At 49.5% G+C, this 19663-nt stretch overlaps 2 protein-coding genes across 3 annotated transcripts in view; one reads left to right on the top strand and one right to left on the bottom strand.

The window, feature by feature from the left end:
* Positions 1-648: 648 nt before the first annotated feature.
* Positions 649-16957, top strand: LOC309520011 (uncharacterized protein; the record flags this gene model as incomplete). Its single annotated transcript, XM_082201359.1, has 8 exons — positions 649-670; positions 4327-4893; positions 8733-8939; positions 9900-10070; positions 11060-11191; positions 12605-12777; positions 14699-14965; positions 16185-16957. 8 exons carry the CDS (start codon positions 649-651, stop codon positions 16380-16382), a joined length of 1737 nt encoding a protein of 578 aa, XP_082057485.1. The 3' UTR covers positions 16383-16957.
* Positions 16958-17684: 727 nt separating this feature from the next.
* Positions 17685-19663, bottom strand: part of ABCB6 (ATP binding cassette subfamily B member 6 (LAN blood group)) — a 28908-nt gene continuing 26929 nt past the window's right edge. For both annotated transcript variants that reach the window (XM_082215791.1, XM_082215792.1), the window contains exons 18-20: positions 19213-19307; positions 18885-18953; positions 17685-18589 (exon numbers count right to left, since the gene is read on the bottom strand). In XM_082215791.1, coding sequence (XP_082071917.1) covers positions 18301-18589; positions 18885-18953; positions 19213-19307 — 453 coding nt within the window. In that variant the 3' untranslated portion in view covers positions 17685-18300. The remainder of the gene's footprint in view (positions 18590-18884; positions 18954-19212; positions 19308-19663) is intronic.

The following is a 19663-nucleotide window of genomic DNA, read 5'->3' as shown; positions in this document are numbered from 1 at the left end:
CGGATGCTGCACCCCCCTGCAATCCCTACACAGATCTGGCTGGCACAAGGCACAAAACCATAGCTCGCCCCTATACACGAAGCCAAGCCAGAGCACAACTAAATGTAGCACAGCCATCTTCTCAGAAAAACTCTTCACAAGCTCAAGAGGTCAAGACACGAAAGCTTTAGCAACTAATCTACACTTAATGACCCACCCAGTGATATTCAGAATATCACTCATGAAATCACCCAAGATATCCCTCAAGTAATTAAGGAACAAAAGAAGAAAAGGCACACTAATCTAGGAACTTCCTCTCTGCCCAGAACGTTGGAGGCTATACACCACACCCCTCAACAGTATTTATAGGAACTCAAACACCAGACTCTGCTCTGTTCCAGTAACAAGAAGCCGAAAGCACCAGCCTGAAGATGACGAGTGAGACCTCGTCGAAACGTCGCACAGACACCCCGACTCTTACACGGGAAGACACCCGAAGACACCAAAACCTGCATTCCTGTACCCGTGAAAATCTACGAAAGCATATATATATATATATATATAACATTGAATTTAAATAAAGCTTTTCAATATTTTTAATTGCCAGGAATGGGGAATGATTAAACAACAAGCTTTTTGATATTTTACAGCAACTATAACAGCGTAGCAATGTTATCTGAGGATGGAGCAGGTGGGTGCAGGGATCTGGTCCCAGCAGCTGTCATTTGCAGCATAGTTAGGGCATCTGCCTAGAGAACAGAAAATGACCTTGAGCTAAAACAAGCCTTCAGGACGTGGCAGGCACCAAGCTGAATCCAGCCCACCTGCCATCCAAGGCAAACCTTCACAGGACTGAATATTTCCTGCCTTCCTGAGGTGGGAGAAATGGAAGGCTGCAGAACGCTTGGGAGGCTGTGTTTGGCTGGCTGCATCATAAATGGTGCATGATTTGCCTAAAGCGTTGAGAGGTGTCCAATTCATACACTAACGTCAGGTGCATCATCAGTGCTGTATATAAAGGAAGTGCATATTTGCAGTGGGGTGAATTTGTGCACTTGATGCAGCACTTCCTAATGCTGCCAGATTCACTTGCATCACTATTCATACATCGCATTATCTACAAAGCCCCCTCACTGTATGAAGTGGGAGGTGACCCCTATGCATCCAAAAGCCTATCTGACTTCCCTTATAGCTTTACGCCATAGGTAGATAACCTGTAGCCCTCCATGTGTTCTTTTTTTCTGAAGTTTTCCAAAATTTCACACATGTATTTCAGCACATAATAAAACCATTTTTCCCAACTTCCTACCCACTTTTCCACGGTGTTTCTGTTTCTCTCCCTCTGCTGCACTGTCTTCTGTCTCTTGAACCTTAACAAAACTACTATAATCTTTAATCCCTTCTGTTGCCCATGGTTCAAATCCTGCTCACGTGTTCATCCTATAATAATATTTAGCCCTCCATATGTTCTTGACTACAGTTCCCACCATCCCTGACAATTGTCCACCCTGGCTCTGCTTGCTGAGACATCCAGCTCTCAGCACATTACTGCAGTACTTGTGAATGGAACATGCAGGAATTCTGTGACTGAATGCAGGGCCTCTCCTGGACTTACTGGACCGAGTCATAGGATGTTGGTGGCAACAGCAGCAGCAACCACTGTGAAAAATTGCTACTTGGACCAACAGGAAGGACAGAGATCGTCTCAATTGTAGGGACTTTCAAGTTGGTTGCAGAATTGTTCTAATTTCCTAGGCCAACAACTGTCCCAGATTACTTAAATAGAGGCAGGTGATAAGCTTATAAACACACACCGGTTTCTCAACATCACAAGGTGAGAATTAAAGATCAAGGGAAGACAGGGTCAACTCTGATTACTGTAACACTGGACATTTCAAATCCAATGCTTAAGTTAATGAGCAGTAATTTGATTTCTGTTGTACCAGAAACAACGGCCACTAATCTTTATTTTAAATACTGATAAATCAGTTATCAGTGGTAATCTCTTGTTGTGAAAAGAAAGAACTGGGGGGGGGGCACACTTCAACTCACTTTAGAGGCTAAGTGGTTTATTGCATTTGTGGTAGGAAAGTTCATTGCACTTTGCAATAGACCAATTAACTTCAGAGGCATTGCTGCACTTGTTATTTTCTAAACAACAAAAAACCAGAGTTTGATACTTTAAAAAAATCCAGCCCAGTTGCATCCTAATTGCCCTTTGTGCTGTGATGTTCTGTCAAGCTGAAATGCTCTTGGTCTATTGATTTCTGGAGGTGACCTTCAATTTCTGAAAGCGAGGTTCTACTTTTGTTAATGCCCCCCTCAGCAGCCAGCAGTGCTGCAACAAAGTGTTAATGTACTCCTCACAACAGAAATAAACATTTCTCCCCCTCTCTTGCACACTGCTCTTAATTCCATGCTTTACAATGGCTACATTCCTGGATGCCCTACGCGAGAGTTTGATAACTCCAATTTTTTTATTAAAAAATTCACATTTTAAACTCAAATCATAGCACTATCATGACTACAAGTATAAAATAGGTGTCGCTTCTGTTTCTCAGATGGTAAGCACATTCCTGCATGAATAAGTAGCATTTTGTTGAAGAAAGGGATAATGTGTTTTTAAAGAAGAAGAAGAAGAATGAGCCAAGCATCTGTAATCATGTGCACGCCCAGCCTGCAGTCCCTTATCTTTCTGTATGAAGAACAAAAGGATCCTGTCTTTCTTTGGCGATCACTCATAGCTGAGTAAGATTGTCTTCCATAAACACGGTTTTAACCATGAGTCCGTAAGTGACTGTGGAGGCCAATTCTGGATCCACACGTCCTTCCACAGTGGGGACATTGGTTTCCCGGAGGGAGTTGATCAGGTGTGGATTTGCCAAGCTTCTTAGCACGTTTCTCCCTTGCGTTCTGAGTTCGAGAGTATAACCAGCATGAGTCCTGTTGGGCTTCATCGTGCTCCTTTCCGTCCAAGATGCTGATGCCAGACCTATTTGACGCTCCCCCATCTGCCACTCTTGGGATGGTCATTTGTCCTCCCTCCCCTCAAGCTTCAGGGCATTGGACTCTGGCCCCACGGCCGGCCCTATCTGCCACACTGATGTTCTTTGGGACACAGTGGGACTTACTTCCGAGTAAACACGCGTGGGTTTGCACTCTATCAGGGTGCGGAACGGGTCAGAAGGCGTTCAACGTGGGGCCTGCAACCGAGGGGAGGGCTCTATTGCTGCCATCGTAGGGAGTCCAGGTCGGCGCATGACGCTCTTAGGCAGCCGCAGCAGCAGCTCCCAATTAAGCCTGCAGATAACAAAAACACGAGTGCGCACGCGCACTCTGGGGCAGCCGCCTTCTTCCCGCCCCGTCGGGCCACGGGCTGCAATAACAGCGAGAGAGGGACCGAGCAATGTACGGAACAGTTCAGCGTCGGGGGATGAAGTCGGGAGAGCTCTTTCGGCAACCCAAATAATTCGGTTTTCCCCAGCACAGGGCGCGCCTCCGTCCAAGTCATGCTCACCTTCATTCATTCATGAAAGAGGCCGTTGTTGCCTTCATAAACGCAGTGTTCAATATATACCGGCTGTGAACGTGGATTATTTCAATTCAGGTTTAATATGAGGGAAGTTAGTAACACGGATCCCACCCGCGAGGTCTCGCCCCTCCGGGTGTGAGCTGGAGACAGTCTTCGCACGAACGGGCGGTGCACACACGGAGCTTATGCTCAAGAGTTCTGTGCCCCTTGGAACGATGTTTCCATTAATTGGAACGGGAAACAGGAAAGCCACACTAACAGCCCAAGCCTTACCACTTCTACTCAGATATAAACCCTCGAAAATTCAACGGGCCAGGTGGGAATTGTTGCGTAAGATTCTACATCGACTCTCCTTTTTGTGTGGGGAGAGGTCGACCTGGATAACTCTCCTGGGTGTCCATCCATGTCCTACCGATGGTTAATGATGACAAACACACTCTCCATATGTTTGGATGCCCTTTTCTTCATTGTTGCTGTACATTTTTCAGGGCTGGGGCAGTTTAGAAATCTGAAAAATAACTGCTTATGCCTTTGCTCGCGTTGCCTCCTTCCTCTTGACCCGCAGGCTCCCAACTGGGGGGGGGGGTCTAAATCTGTCCTGGTGGATTCTTGTCGTTCTCCGTGTGGACAGCAGACGAGGGCGCAAGGAGAGGAACGAGCCGCCCCGTCGGAGAGAAGCAGCAGGGGCAGCAGGGTGGGGCAATAGGAGCTGCCCAGGAAGCAGCAAAGGGGGACGCGGGGCTGGGAGGGACACAGTCCTTGGCTCCCCCCACCCGCAGCCACCTCCGTCTCTCCTCCTCCTCCTGTCGGGGCAGGGCGGGGACTCGGAGCCCCGCTGGACGGGCAGAGCGCGCGGAGCTGCTGCGGGGCGCACGGCGAGGGCTCCAGCCGCCCCATGGCCCCGCTGCTGTTGGCGCTGGCCGCTGCCTCCCTCGCTTGGCCGTGCGCGGCCGCCCCATCGGGGAACCGCTTCTCCGAGGCGCGGGTGGCGCGCTGGGCGGCGGCGGCGCTTCGGCACGTGGCGGCGGCGCAGTGTCCCGAGCGCGGCGGGCTCTTGCCGCGGCCGCAGTGCCAGCGCCTGGCGCGCCTTTCCCAGGGGCCCGGGCCCGCCGTCTATGTCTCCGAGCCCGCCCGCCCGGGCCACAAGGTGCGGGCGCTGCTGCCCGACGGCTGGGGAGACAGGCCCGGCGCTCCGCCCTTCGTGGCCGGCCGCAACCAGAGCGGCAGCCCGCTGCGCCCCACAGGCGCGCCCTCCGCGCAAGACGCCATCCTCGTGCTGGACCCCACCCCGGGCGCCAACTTCGGCCACCCGCTCCTGCTCTTCTATGTCGACTTCAACGTCAGCCCACGCCGGTGCCGGAGTCGCGACAGCCTCTACGTGGGTGAGTGAATGCCGCATCCTCGGGCCACGCGCGCCCCGTGGGCGACCACTCCCAGCAGAGAACATATTGGCTTGCGCCCATCCCACCCCAGGCTTCCTCTTTCCTCCTGTTCCATGGTGCCAGGACCCAGATCAGATCTGGCATTTGTGCTCAAATCTGCCCCCATTTCAACCCTAAACTACAAGGAGCAATCTACAGAGGAGCCTGATCCTAAGCATATGCAGAACGCATATGCAGAACCGCCCCCAGCATCTGATCCCCAGTAAAGGCGTCCACATCAGATGATCCGGCATAAAATAAGGTGGTTTAAATAAACGTTGTACAGCGGTTAGATATGAGATCTAGTCATATCTGAGGCCCAGTGCCGCTCTGGTTTACAAAACAGGCACTTGCGCCTACCCTTCCCCAAGATTCAGTATCCCAACTGCTGCACCCTGTGACCCGCCTTATCCTCGGGACATTCTTTTCTCACGAAAATTACTGACTGTGTTTATGCACCTTAATCCTCCTCCTGGCGTTCTTCCTCACGCACTGGATCACCTCTTCAGATATTTTGTAGCTTCTTTTTCAGCATCGCTTGGGGCAGAGTGCCCTTTGCCCCAATATCTTAAAAGAAAGGGAAGAGAATGTTGGGGCTGGAGATAAACTGTCCAATAAAGTTTCCACTGAGGATGGGCTAATCTGGAATTAATTAAAAGCAGTTTTTATATTTGATTGATTGGTTGGTTGGTTGGTTGGTTGATTGATTAAAAGCATTTCTAGGCTGCTTAATATTTAAAAACCTCTAAACAGTGTACAGAAATCCACAAAACAGAAAATTAGACAGTGTCCTAAAAACAGATAGAACATTAAAAAACAGCAACCCAGGAAAACAGTTATTATAGGATCAGGGATTCAGGAAAAGCTTGAGCCAAAAGATACGTCTTTTCAAGAAAATCAACTGATGGATGTTACTTCAGGTATGGCAGAGGGAGAGACGTTGCGCAATGTTTGGGGTTGCAAGATGATGTCCTCCCAGATAAGACTGAGGAGTGATTTGGGGTCTCCACCTTGTGACTTGTCTCAGTTGCTCGAGGGATCTAGTTGCCTGCTCTGCAGTAATCCTGGCTCTTCCTCTTTGCCAGACACTGATTTCCATGGTAGGAGCTAAAAGCAGGGTAGAGGGTTTGGTGTGAGATGTGAGGAGCACCTGCTTACTATGGGCTGGTCTTTGGGTTCCCTCTGATCCTATGAGCCAGTGAAATCTGGAAGGAAGGCTGCCTGGCTTCTCCAGCGTCCTCCTTTCACATATGCTCCTGTTCTCATCTCCTCTGCCTTCCACACACATGCTTTTATAACTGCAATTGGCAAGTGCAGTTGGGACTGTCGGGGCCCCAGCAGTGTCTGCTTTCCATCAATGAGTTGTATGTGATGCTGTCCCTAGCTCAGTGTTTGTGTCAGTCCTGTATGCAGTGGCATCCTGAGACCAGCCTGCAGGGGTTACTTGGAGAATTTGGGATAGCCAAGAGAGAGGATCTACTGCTGGAGGGGTATCTCCAGTTCCCTCCTGATCCTGGGATGCGCTGGGGTGGGCTCCATCCCTACAGCCTTACATTCCTACATCAGAGGAAGAGTTTGGTACAGGAAAGTTAGAAGGTGCTGCAGTGCAAAGGGTGACAGGTGGGAGGCTCAGTTGGGTGGAATCTCTCTCGGCATGACTGTCATTGATGGGCTAATACTCAGGGTGTCTTTCAGGGCTTAGTATGAATCAGGGTTTAGCCCTTTGAACACAGGAATCCCCGAATCTGTGATGTAGTGGTTAAGAGCGGTAGTCACGTAATCTGGGAAACCGGGTTCGTGTCTCCGCTCCTCCACATGCAGCTGCTGGGTGACCTTGGGCTAGTCACACTTCTTTGAAGTCTCTCAGCCCCACTCACCTCACAGAGTGTTTGTTGTGGGCGAGGAAGGGAAAGGAGAATTTTAGCCGCTTTGAGACTCCTGAAGGGGAGTGAAAGGCGGGATATCAAATCCAAACTCTTCTTCTTCTTCTATAAGATATGTGACAGGCAGAAATCAGCCAAATACTTGTGCTAGTGCAATAGGATTCCCTCCCCGCTGTGCCATCCCCAAATCTGATCCAGAGGGTTGAGGGGAACACCCAGAACAGATTTAGGGGGTGTGCAAAGGGGAGGAGAGGGATAAAGCATTACATTGTGCAAGAATTCCTTGCTCTTCGGCGCTGAAAATGACAGTTTATCTGAGCCCAGGGAGCGTTTCCTTCACATCAGTCTTTGTTGCCGACGTTGAAAAGTAGGATTGTTGTTCTAATCCTAAACCGTCTCACCTGGGAGTAAACTCCATTGAATTCCATAGGATTTGCTTCTGAGTAGACATAGTAGTTTAGTTAGACATGCTTAGTTAATTAATTGATTTGTTCTATGTAAATGAGGAAATAAAAAAATTCTGAAAGCAGGGAAAGCATCCTTAAAAAGAAATATATTTATGTGCATTACTGTATATTGCAAGTCCCATATTAGAAGAGATTTTCACTCATGCGGCTGAGACAACAGAGGAGAAATGCATCTTCTTTCTTTTAAAAATAATTAACCTTCATTATTTTAAAATGATTAACTTTTTTTTAGTGTGATTAATCATGGAGTCCTTTTTTTAGCCTATCAGAAATGTGTTTTAATCCATCAGCCTTGTGAATTAATTGGCCAAGCACTGCAGCCTAACTGGCAACCAACTCCTTTCTTATCCTCTCCGTTTTTGGAGGGAGTTTTATACCCCATACTTTACACCTCTTGGAGGAAATCCTCTTTTATTCTTCTGGGGGAGACAAGATTCTGACTTGGTTCTGCAGAGTTTACAGTAGAGATGTAGTATGCACAGGTGATTATGGCTTGTTGTTTTAATATTTTTATTGAAGTTTTAGATAATATATACAAACAAGAATGCAAAAAATATTGTGAACCCCCAGCAAAACAGGAGGCAAATGGTCATAAACAGTATATAATAAAACAAAATAAAGAAAAACAAGTTGTATATTTTCTCTGGTCTTTCCACAGGGTTGAGGGTGTTGCACATGAATGCTCTATAAACTGCTCATCGATCACAACTGAAGCAAAGATTCATTCCCATCACCTGTTCCACAGAATCTACTAATTTGTTGGAACCTTTTTGAACTCTGCTTGTCCCATGGAGAAATTTAAGAAAATTAAACCATGCACTAAAATAAAATAATATTAATGTATATATAATAATATATTATTCTGTGTCCAGGGTAGCTTTCTACCAGCTCCATCTGGTATGCCAGCTGAGACCCTGCCTGCCTGTGCACTGTCTCGCCAGAGTGGTACATGCTCTGGTTATCTCCCACTTGGACTACGGCAATGCACTCTGCGCGGGGCTACCTTTGAAGGTGACTGGGAAACTACAACTAATCCAGAATGCGGCTGTCAGATTAGTGACTGGGAGCGGCCACCAGGCCATTTAACACTGGTCCTGAAAGACATCCATTGGCTCCTGGTACATTTCTGAGCACAATTCGAAGTCTTGATGCTGACCTTTAAAGCCCTAAACACCCTTGGTCCAGTATACCTGAAGGAGCGTCTCCGCCCCCATCATTCAACCCAGACACTGAGGTCCGGCTCCGAGGGCCTTCTGGCGGTTCCCTCATTGCAAGAAGCGAAGCTACAGGGAACCATGCAGAGGGCCTTCTCGGTAGTTGCACCTGCCCTGTGGAACGATGTCAAGGAAATAAACAACAATCTGACTTTTAGAAGACACCTGAAGGCAGCCCTGTATAGGGAACTTTCTCAGCAGGTTTTATTCTGGACATGTTTGTTCTTTGCCTGCAGGCGGCTACGAATGCTTGATTCCAGCCCAGAGGAGCCGCTGTGAGAACCAGCTGAAGCGCCGACCGGGCCGTGGCAAGGGAAGGAGCCAGCGGTCTGCGGGACGCATCCGCCGCGAGGAGCCCCCCGTCGGTCTCTGTGAGATCCATTTCTTGCCCATGGTAGTGGTGGCACAGGACCCCAAGCACCTGCAAAGGCTGAACTGCGTGGGTAAGTCCCTGGATTGGATGGGCAGTGGTGTGGAGGGGGACGGGGTTACAGGATCAGGATTGTAAACCACAAAGGAGACTCCCCCACTTTCAGGATTTAGGAAGTCCAAAGCTTGGTAAGTGGGCAGTGGAGGAAAAGGGGATGCAGCAGGTAGATTACAGTCTTGTGCAGTGGTTAGATTGCGTGGTTAGGACCTGGGAGACTGAGGTTCAAATCCCCACTCTGCCTTGAAGCTCATAGGGTGACCTTGGGCCAGTCACTGTCTCTCAGCCTAACCTTCCTGGTTGTGAGGACAAAATGGGAAGGGGGAGAACAATGTGACCACCTTTTTATTTATTTATTTCAACAGTTTATATACCGCTTAACACCTTAGTCCCTAAGCGGTGTACAGTAAGGTTAAAAAGATACACTAATCAGTTAAAACTGTAAAAAAGCAGAAAACTTTCTTAAAGTGCCTGCTGAAACAGAAAAGGTCTTCAATAGGTGTTGGAATCTCAGCTGGAAGGGAGCACCACAGAACTGGAACTTAATTGTCCCAAGTTTGCCCTTGGCCTAGGGCACCTCGACTCACCAATCATTTTCTTATTTCCTGTGTCCAGAGGTGGATCTACTTTGAAACAAATGAAGTTTGAGCTTCAGGGCCCCGAATCCTGGCAGCGCCCCAGAAGTAACTTCCGTCCCCATCGTTTAAAAAAATAATGGTTCTCTTAGACCCCATATGAGTGGATTCATTTTTTGTTGTCTATATTTCAATAATCCCAAGGTCTGAGAGTCCGTAGCTCAGATGCTGTAAAGGTGTGGTGATCTGTTGTGGAACAACCCCTTTGAAGATGATAACAGTGGTTACCCAGACCTCGTTGCGAAGGGGCCCCCATGAGAGTTCAGGTGTCTGTCTGGGTCTGTTGGACCTGAAATTCTTTCCCCTCCTGCCGTCCTGCTACACTTCCTTTTCTTTCCCAGATCTCCGTGGATACAGCCCCTGCCCGGAGCCCCTTCCCCTTGCGAGCTCCAGCTCCACGGCCGCTTACTGCGAACTCAACAAGAACACGCGGCGATGCCACCGGCAGCAGCTTCCGTTGTACAAGTCTTGCCGCATGTACCAGACGTGTGACCACGCAGTGCTGATTGCAGGTGAGAAGTGGTGCCTGGGGGCTGCAAGGAGCTGCTGGTTCTGGGAATCTGAAGCCATCAGCGGTGTGAGGTGATTTTTTTCTTAGGGTAACAGTTAGGGCCAGAGGCACCAGCTTGTGAGGGCGATTGAGGGAGGGGGCGACATTGTGTGAGAGAGAGCATCGAGCCTCCCTCCCTAAGCTGTTACACGGAACAAAAGAATTTACCGTGAAAATCCCTGAAATGAGAAGTAATCGACTATAGAATAACAAAAATCAAAAAATAAACTGGAATTGAACAAGAACTTAACGAGATGCCGGCTACAAAACTCGAGTTCTTGTTTAATTGAGGGATTTTCACGGTAATTTCTTGGTTCCATGACTGTCTTTTTTTTCACTGGTCCCTCCCTAAGCTGGGCAGAAGCTTCCCAGGCCAGGTGGACTTTGGGAAGGTGGTGGAAGGACTCTTGGGCCTGGTCGGAGCATCGCGCCTCCATCCCTAAGCTGGCAGAAGCTTCCTGGGCTTTGGGAAGGAGGCACCAGGCTTTAATACTTCAATATTCTAATTTAGCGGGGACATTTAGGGGACTAGCCTAGTGCCCCAGTCCACTGACCGCACACCACTGCAAGCCAGTGAATTTGGCTTGCAGTGCTTGCACTGCATTTGGCCAGTGGATGGATGAGGGTGAATCTGAGTGGAGGCTCAGCCTTGTGGTGCATCAGCTCATTGGTCCACCTAGCTGAGTATTGGCCACTCTGATTGGCAGTGGCTCTCCAAGGCTTCAGACAGCGGACAGGCCCAACCTTATCTGGAGATGCCGGGGATAGAACCCGGCTCTTTCTGTGTGCAAGTACATGCTCTGCTACTGAGCTACAGCTTTGTTCTACTGGGCATGAGCCCCTTGTCTCCTTGAGGGGCAGTGTTAGTGCTCCTATGCCCCTTGCAACCAGCTTCAGCCTCTCTTCCACCATGTTTCCCCCCCTGGATTGCTTACCGTGCTTCTCTCCCAGGTGGCTGGCAGGAGCAGGTCACCTACCCCCACCATGCGCAGAACCTGCTGCTCTTCTACCAGATGCTTCGACGGAACGGCTTCCGCCAAGAGCACATCAAGGCCTTCTTCGCGAGCGAGGGGCAGGCCTCAGGTACCAGTACAAAAGAGAGCTAGCTGTCGGCTGCAAGGGTGGGACGGGGCTCTTGGTTTCCTTAGGGGGGTGGGTGACTTTTCAGTGCCCATAGGTAGGGCTGGGCGATAATCTGGTTTTCAACATTGTGATAAAGCGCCAGCTAAATATTGTGATAGACTGATATATCATGATGTCTAAAATAAGAAGGGAGGAGGAGATAAGGAGGGGAGAAAGAAGCAGTTGATATACTTTGCCTGGCCCTACAGCTGAGCAAGTCCCCATGCCACTCCTGCTCACGCGAGCTGGAGGGACTTCCTTAAATTTCAGCATCAGCTAGCTTCACAAAACCGTGCTTTTTGCTGGCTGCTTCCAGGCGCAGGTGCGCGCGCGCACACACACACACAGAGAGAGAGAGAGAGAAGAGAGGGAAGAGCATCTGCTCATTCAACTCAGGGAGGTACAGAAGCACTGGGTAGTTTCCTGTTTTTCCCAATATCGTGATTTTTGCATAATGCGCGTGCACACACACACACACACACACACACACACACACACACGTGATTCACGATATATTGCCGGGTCATTGATTTTGAAACATTTATCACAATGTGGCCTAGAAACTGGTTTTGGTTGATATATCAGTGTATCCCCCCAGCCCTACTCAGGGGTGTCGGGACTCCATGAGCTGCTCTTCAGAGGCAAGACTCTGTTCCTGGCACTTCCTTCTCCCTGCCAACAAGGTTCTGCATGGGGGGGGGGGATGTATTGCATTTCAGAGTGTCCCCCTACTTGTCCATCCCACTTGAGAAAATGCTGGGTGTGAATGCATCTAGCCCTGGCGAAATCTCACCTTTGGGTTACATATCCCTGCAAAAATTGCAGGCCTGCACGGCATGGACCAAACCACCTGTGGGGCATTTTGCAGAGTGGGCTAATGAGAGAGCCTAGCAAATATTCCCACGCTGCTCCCAACTCTGGCCCCTTCCCAGATGAGCAGGATGTGGTGGCAGGGAGCAAGTGGTGGTTGGAGGAATGAGGATGCCACAGGGAAGGTGTTCCCAAACTGTGGTCAAGCTTCTTTCAGGTGGTTCGCATTAAATACTCAATTGTATTTTAATGCTTCTTCATTTTTCTTTTCTTGCATTTTATTACATTACAGTTTGAATTGACAGAACACAATAAAATGCAACGTATAAGAAGGACTCGGAATACAGCTTGAAAAATCAGGCAACATCTAGCATGGTGTATTCCAATTGGTACAACAGGCAGAAAAAAATATTAAGTGGTGTGCCAAGACCAGTGGTTTTTGGGTGGTCGGGAGGGGGGGGACTGCTGCTTTGGTGTACAAGACTGGAGTGGGTTGGAGGGAGGAGACAGGCCTTTGGGGCACGGGATTAGCAGATCCCTCTCTCCCTCTTCTTTTCCGGACAGTGACTGTGGAGATGGGCGACGTGCACCCAGCCACCGAGAAGCTGGCCATTCGCTCCCACCTGGCTCTGGTCTGCAGGAGCCTCCACTGCGCCGACTCGCTGGTGCTCTACCTCAACAGCCCAGCAGCCAGTGACGGCACCATGCTGCTGTGGGATGCCAACCGTAATGGCATTGTAAGTGGGGGGTCAGGGCTGGAAGCCAGGGAGAGGCTGTCTAGGAGGAGCAGGGCAGCACTTGCCCATGGAGCTGCCAACATTGGTTGTCCTAGGCACTTGTCTCTGTACTCTCTTTACGAAACATCACAAGCCATTTTTTGATTGAATGATTGATTGATTGAATTTATATGCCACCCGGAGGTCTCAGGGTGAGTCAGAGAAAAGATCACAGTATATAAAATCAAAATAAGTACAATAGCCTAATAACACCTCCCCCAAAAGAGCCACATTTCAAAAGGGTATAGGAGACAAAATGAACCTGCTGCTGTTTTCTTTTTTTGAGGATTTTTTTTTAAATTGCCAAGCCAAGCTGATCTATCATCATTGTTGAGCTATGATGGGAATGGTCCAGTTTTTTTAGCCCTTTGGCCTTAGCTATGATAGGAGGAAGGTTCTATCCCATCCTCTGTCCCCACTATTGATATCAACCCTGTCCTACTGGAATTTTGCATGTGTAGCCAAAACCCCCCAGAGCTTAAAGATGGATGGGGTGTGTATTATCAGAGGATGGTGGGGTGGCATGATGGATCCAGGTATGACATCACTGTAGGAGGAGAGAAGGGTACGTGCCTCTTCCCTCCCTCCCTCCCACCCCCCCCCTCTGGTGCACAACCTCTACATGTGAATTAATGTGTGGGGGCACAAGAAATACAGTACCGCACAAGTTACAAAGTGGTGCTGCTTATTTCACAGCAGGGATATCATCTCTTGGGGCACATCTCTTGCCAATTTATTGGGGGGAGTAACCCACCAGGTAAGTTAGGCAGAGGCAGAGAGAGATCAGAGGGAGAAATACATTGAGGAAATGGTCTAAATTAGTCCCCATGAGCAATGCTATTCAATATATTATTTTGTCAAGGAGTCTGTGGCTCTGCCCAGGAATTGTCTCCAGGTGGATTGAGACAGCCGTACGCTGACCCATAGAAATCCAATAGGAAACCCGTCATGGTGTTCTTCATTGCTCCTCGCTTTTAAAAAGTTAGAATTTTGAATCCGTGACAATAGCCACAGCCACAGGCCACCTACCCAGTGGTCAGCCAAGCACTGATGAATGTTGCTTGTTGGGAAAAGCTATAGGTTGGTGCAGAATGAAGCAAGCAGCAGCAGCAGGTTAACTTACAAGTAAAACCGCTTGGAGGTTTTACAGCAGTCAAGCGGTATATGCATCTTGTTAAATGAATGAATTCTACTTCATCATGATACATCCCGAAAAGGACCTTGGCTATTGATGCTAATGTAACCTGCTTAGCCGAGCAGGGAATGGGGATGCTAACGATATAAAGGAGACTTTCACTCATGCATTTATCACATGGGGGTAAGTCATGATCAATTGCTGGCAGGGAGCAGTGAAGTCGGGGTGCCAAGTCAACCCAACTGGGGCAGGAAAATGTGGGGCGGCTGCCTAAGATGCTTGTGCACACATACAAAACGGCACCATCCCTTCTCAAAGGCCTGCATTTGGCCATTTGCCAAGTTTCCTTTGGGGTTTCCTAGGCTGGAAATGGAAAGTGAGCCACTTTTGGCAGTTGGGTGGTGGTGGAGGAGGAGGTCATCCCACCTGTCCCAGCATGTCCTGGGAAGCCCGACTGGAGGAAGGAGAGATGCTGACAGAAGTGCAGGTGGAGGCTGCAGCCCTCTCCTCTCCTCTGTTCCCTTCAAAGGGCTGTCCAGCTCTTTCATGTGTGCCTGCAGGGAGAAAACAACACCGGCCTTTGCAGTGGGTGCTCGCCCTGTCTTGCTCTTCCCCATTTAATCCGCTCCTTTTAACTCCCAGGCAGTGGAATCCCCTTGATCTCCCAACTGTGGAGCGGGGAGGGGTGTGCGTTTGTGTCTGTGACCAAGAGGCAGGTGCTGATGAGCTGTCCCTTCCCTGCAACAGGCAGATCCTAAGGAGCGGTACCCCATCTCGGAGCTGCTAGCAGACTTGGAGAGCTGCAACGCTCGCCGGGTTCTCCTCTTCCTTGACCAGAGCTATCCGGGGCCACTGACGAAGAAGCTACGGGCATCACGGCGCCATCCCAACGTGGTGCTCATACGTAGCACCACCACTGCCACTGCCACCACTACCGCCAGCGGTGGGTCGGCTTTTGCTGAGTTCTGGGCCGGACTGCAGCCCGACCAGTGCCTCCTCCAGCATTTGTTGCCGGTAAGTGCCGTGGAAGGAAGGTGGGCCGTGAATGTTGGGAGTCCAAGGCGTGGTGTTTGCAGAGCATAGGAACGTAAGGATTCAGGTTAATTGTCCAATGTTGTCTACTCTGGCAGTGGCTCTCAGGTTTCATGTTGCCTGCTGTCAGGTCCTTTTAACTGGGGACACTGGGTTTCGAAACTGGTACCTTCTGCATGCATATGCTCTGCCATCAATTTATGGTCTCTCAAGAGATGTTAGTTCTGGACATAATACCAGGAGGCTCAAAATAGTGACTAGAAAGCCCGTCCTCAAATTGGTTTTTGGCAGGTGGCATTAGCAACAGGTGTCTCTCCAGTTCAAAGTGGCCGCTTCCAGTGGCAGCATCACTAACTGGGTGGCAGCACTTCCTGGGCTCTACTCCCAGTTCCAGGGGAGGGGAGCGGGGAGTAGGGACATTGGTGCTTAGCCAGTTAACATAGATGAAAACTGGCCTGAGCTGTGCAGCAAGTTCAGGGCAGATCACAGCTCCTGGTAAGGCCAAGCCATCTTATGCACCATCTTGCAACCAGTTTGGTTTCTCCTCTGTGTGTAGGGAAAGAGTTGGGAATCAATTGGGCAGCACGGCAGACTGAGAAATAAATGCTTAGGTGTAGAGGCAGCAATGCTGAAAACTAGAACTTGGCAAATGGCCAGAGCCAACCTTTGCTCATGTAACTGACACACAGGCCATCTGTGATGACAATTAGAGAATGACATCTGAAGTTTGTGGAAGGTAGCTTGCACTAAAGGAGTCTTTTGATGTGCAATATGGCACCTTTGGAAAGAAAAACGTGTGTTTTGTTACATCCCAATTAGTTTTACTGCTCAAAAACAGACCATTGCCATTAAAAGGAAAAAAGGTGTGTACATTCAAGGTAGTTTGAACTGATTTTTTTTAATCAAGTGCAATGGATCCAGGCTAAATTGGTTAATTCCAAGTGATGGCACAGGGTTGGATGCAACAAACTAAAGGAAGTCACTGAAACTTACCATTTTTAGAGCATGTGGAAGCCAGCCAGCCAGGCTTAATTCAGTTTGCTTTACTGGCCATCCTTACAGGCCGATTGTATAAGATACTGAGATAATGTACCTGAAACACTGGTGCTTTGGAAGTGCTATATAAGCATTAATGCTGACGACGGACTGAGTTGTGGCCCAGGGCAACCTTAAGTGAAGCAATCTCTCTCGTTCCTTGCAGGTGGGTCCATGGTCTGCAGTCTTTGGCTCGGGCACCCCAGCCCAGCTGCTCAACGTCTCATTAGCAGGGGCGCCCTGCCACTCTGTGCCACCCCTGGGGGAAGAGGAGCGCCAGCGCCGCTACCAAGGCTGCCAGAACCTTCCCACCATGTTGTGGTACCAGAGTAGGCACCAGCAGCTGCAACAGGACGACGACTGAGCCTCAGCGGGGTGCTGCCTTGGGACTTTCCTCAAGCCTGGAGCCCCACTGACCCTTCCCCCACCCCCCATGAGGTTCTTCTTGGCTTCGGAGGACATGGGTGGCGTTAGCGACAGCTAACAGACAGGATTGTTGCTGTGCAAACTGCCGCACAGGACCCTCAAAAGCCGCTTCCGGCAGCCAGAGCTAAAAGAAGCCAGGTACACACACACATATATAAATATATATATAGCCAAGCCTATTCTGGCATCTTCAGATATGGCCAAGCATGCGGACGGAAGCAGTAGGGTGACAATCATTGCTAGACTAGTAAGTCAGAGCACCACAGAAATAGGGGAAGAGCAAGTGGGGAACAGCAGCTGCCCTAATGCAGACACTGTGCTGCACAACCCCCCCCCCCGAAATATGGCAGTTTCCTCCCCCCCCCTCTTTCACTTGGGAGCTAAAGTTGAAGAACTCTTGCATGTAAACCCCTAAAGCACCCTCTGCTGAGAGAGATTGTGGGAATGGGGAATGTGCTGTAAAACAACCAGCCCCTTCAATAAAAGGGCCACTGTTCTTGGCTTCTTCCTTCAGTCGCTGTTTTAACTTGTTGTGGTGCCTTCTTGGAGTTAGAAGCAGTAAGGCAACAAACTCATGTCTGACGCTGCAAAGATAAAGCTGAAACTGATCAGAACTAGGGATTGGCTCCTTTTCCCCTCTGTGTCTGTTACTCTCTCCAGCGCTAGGCCCATGGATAGTTCTGTCTAAAGATCTAGGGGCAGAATTTCCAGAGTCTTGGCCAGGGCCACCATCACTTGCCCACACAACCCAAGACTGCCTGGAGCTGAATAGCTTTACAGTAGGAACCATTTAGGTCCTTCTGAAAGCAGCCTCCATAGAGCCACAAAACAGAAAAGCAGCTACCTGGGCTGGGTAGGCGATAGAGAGGCGTTTCTTATTATTTTTTTGTGCCCTGCTCTTCCTTTCTACCCTGTCTCCGTGACTCCAGGTCCCCTCTTGTTTTTCCATGTCCTTGTAGTCAAGGGATCCAAGTAAACCAGACCCATTTGAGAAGCACTTTCTCTCTGTGCTCTCCGTTGTGCAGAAGTGAGAAGGGTCTCCATCCCATTTGCCTGCCAGCCAAAACTCCTTTGAGATAGGGAACCTGTTGTTGTCAGCATGACTCCAAGCTCCCAGCTTGGCCCAATAAGGATGATGGGAGTTGTAGTCTGCCAACATCTGGAGGGGGGTCATGGGGTTACCCTAATCCTTTTCGAATCCTTCTCCCCCGCAGGCAAAACTAAAAACGGGATCCAGGGATCTGAAAACACGTTTTTGAGTTTATGAAAATTAAAACGGGACACCTCAAAATCAGAACTTACAAAAACACACACACAGCCATTCTGCAGGCTTCTCCCTCTGTGGTTGTATACAAAGTGCTGGCAAATGTTCACGCATGCCCCCCACCTCCACACTCCATTCATCTTTGCAAGGGAAGGCATTTTGCTGGGGAGAACAGTGGGGCAAGGCAGCCCTGGTCCCTGCCTCCCCCCACCCACCACCCCTTTCACAATTCCCCGATAATACACCTGGATCACCAAGCAACAGCTTTCCCAGGAATGCTGGCAGTAGCTTGGAGAATATACTCTGAAGTTGCTCTAGCACTACGTGCAGGTCCTGCTCATGAAGAACTGCATGCTGGGAACCGTACGCAGCCTGAAGTCTTCCTCCAGTTTGGTCTCCATGGCTTCACTGCTAACTTGGTGGATCATCTGTGTGCTTTGGGTGCCTGAGCATTTCCCCCTTTATGCCATACAGAGGAGGTTCAGAAATCTAACAGCAGAGGTGGCAGCTGCTGTCTTTTTGGCTTCGAAGCCACATCCTTGCAGGATTTGCTGTTGTCACTGTCAGCTGCTCAGTAGTTCTCATTGCTTGGCTATGATTCTGTGCTTGCCTCTTCTTCCTCCCCCTCTCCCTCCTCTGTCTCCCCCTCTCCCTCCTCTGTCTCCCCCTCTCCCTCCTCTGTCTCCCCCTCCTGCTCCCTCTCCTCTGTCTTTTCACTGGTTGCAGAGGCAGAGCCTTCCTCGCTTCCTGCTTTGGTCGAAGCACTGGCCTTGCTTTCTGCAGTAGACTCAGCACTGATCTTGCTCTCCACCTCCGTGTCACTTCCTTGTTGCAGCCACATGTCAGAGTAGATGCCACCTTTGTCCACTAGCTGGTCATGCCTGTTAAAGGGGCAGAGAGAGTTAATTTCACAAGGCTCCATGCCAGGTACGCCCCCTTCGTCCCTCAGAAGCATCCACAGACCCACAATTTGCTCGCCTTCGTTGTGGATCCTTTTGAAGATACACAGCCACACTCTGTGGCCATTCTGCTTGTAAAACTCTGACGGCCTTAAAGGGCTTGCGATCTGCATAACTTATACAGATTGCAAAAATAAAAATAAAAAATCCTTGGCTGGATTGCTGGTTATAAATCTTACTTTATAATTTTTAGCACTGGGCATGGCTAAGAGCTTACCTTCCTCGCTCCATCACTCGGCCATCCTTGATAACTAGGATTTGATCGGCCTTGATCACCGTGGAAAGCCTGCAGAGAGAGCACAACCACCAAAGCTGTTATCAAGAGGGCAGAATGCAGTAGTGATCCCTCCCCAGCTCAGGACTCTCAGTATAACACACCCCGTTAGAGCTCCCCAGAGAGGGAAAAGGAGTCTGCCTGGAGAAATCGATGCAAGTGAGGAACTAGTATTTAGGCTCTCCTCTTCTGAAGGCTGCAGCATCCCTCTAGCTGCTATTATGCTGAAGCCCTGAACAGAAAGCTCCTGTGGTAGGATGCTTGCCCATACCTGTGAGCCACGATGATGGTGGTGCGGTTCGCACACACTTTAGCCAGGGATGCCTGGATATTCCTCTCAGTCTTGGTGTCCAGCGCTGATGTGGCCTGAAAGTGATCCCAGAGTGCATTACAACAATAGAATTATACAGTTCTAAAAGTGCTGCAATTATGAAACAGGTTCAAAATGTACCAGAACATCAGTTGCAAACTCAAGGCAAAGCAGTGGGCGGATGAAGGTCGGGGACTCTTGACACTGATTGCCAAGAATGGCAGAGAAGATCCCTTGGGTCAGGTGAAATGGTAAAGAAGGTCTCCAAGTAGCTGAATAGCATCGTGGCAGTAAATGGAAGCTCCCAGATTCAGGAAGGCTGAGTGCTACCAATTCTCCCAACCATTTCCAGGGTTTCAACTCCAAGAAAGGAGAGCATATGCGGAAGGGGGCAAAGGGCAGATGAAGGCTA

This window comes from Podarcis vaucheri, assembly GCF_965113315.1.
Source record: "Podarcis vaucheri genome assembly, chromosome: 1".
NCBI lineage: Eukaryota > Metazoa > Chordata > Lepidosauria > Squamata > Lacertidae > Podarcis > Podarcis vaucheri.
This window is presented reverse-complemented; position numbering and strand designations above follow the sequence as displayed.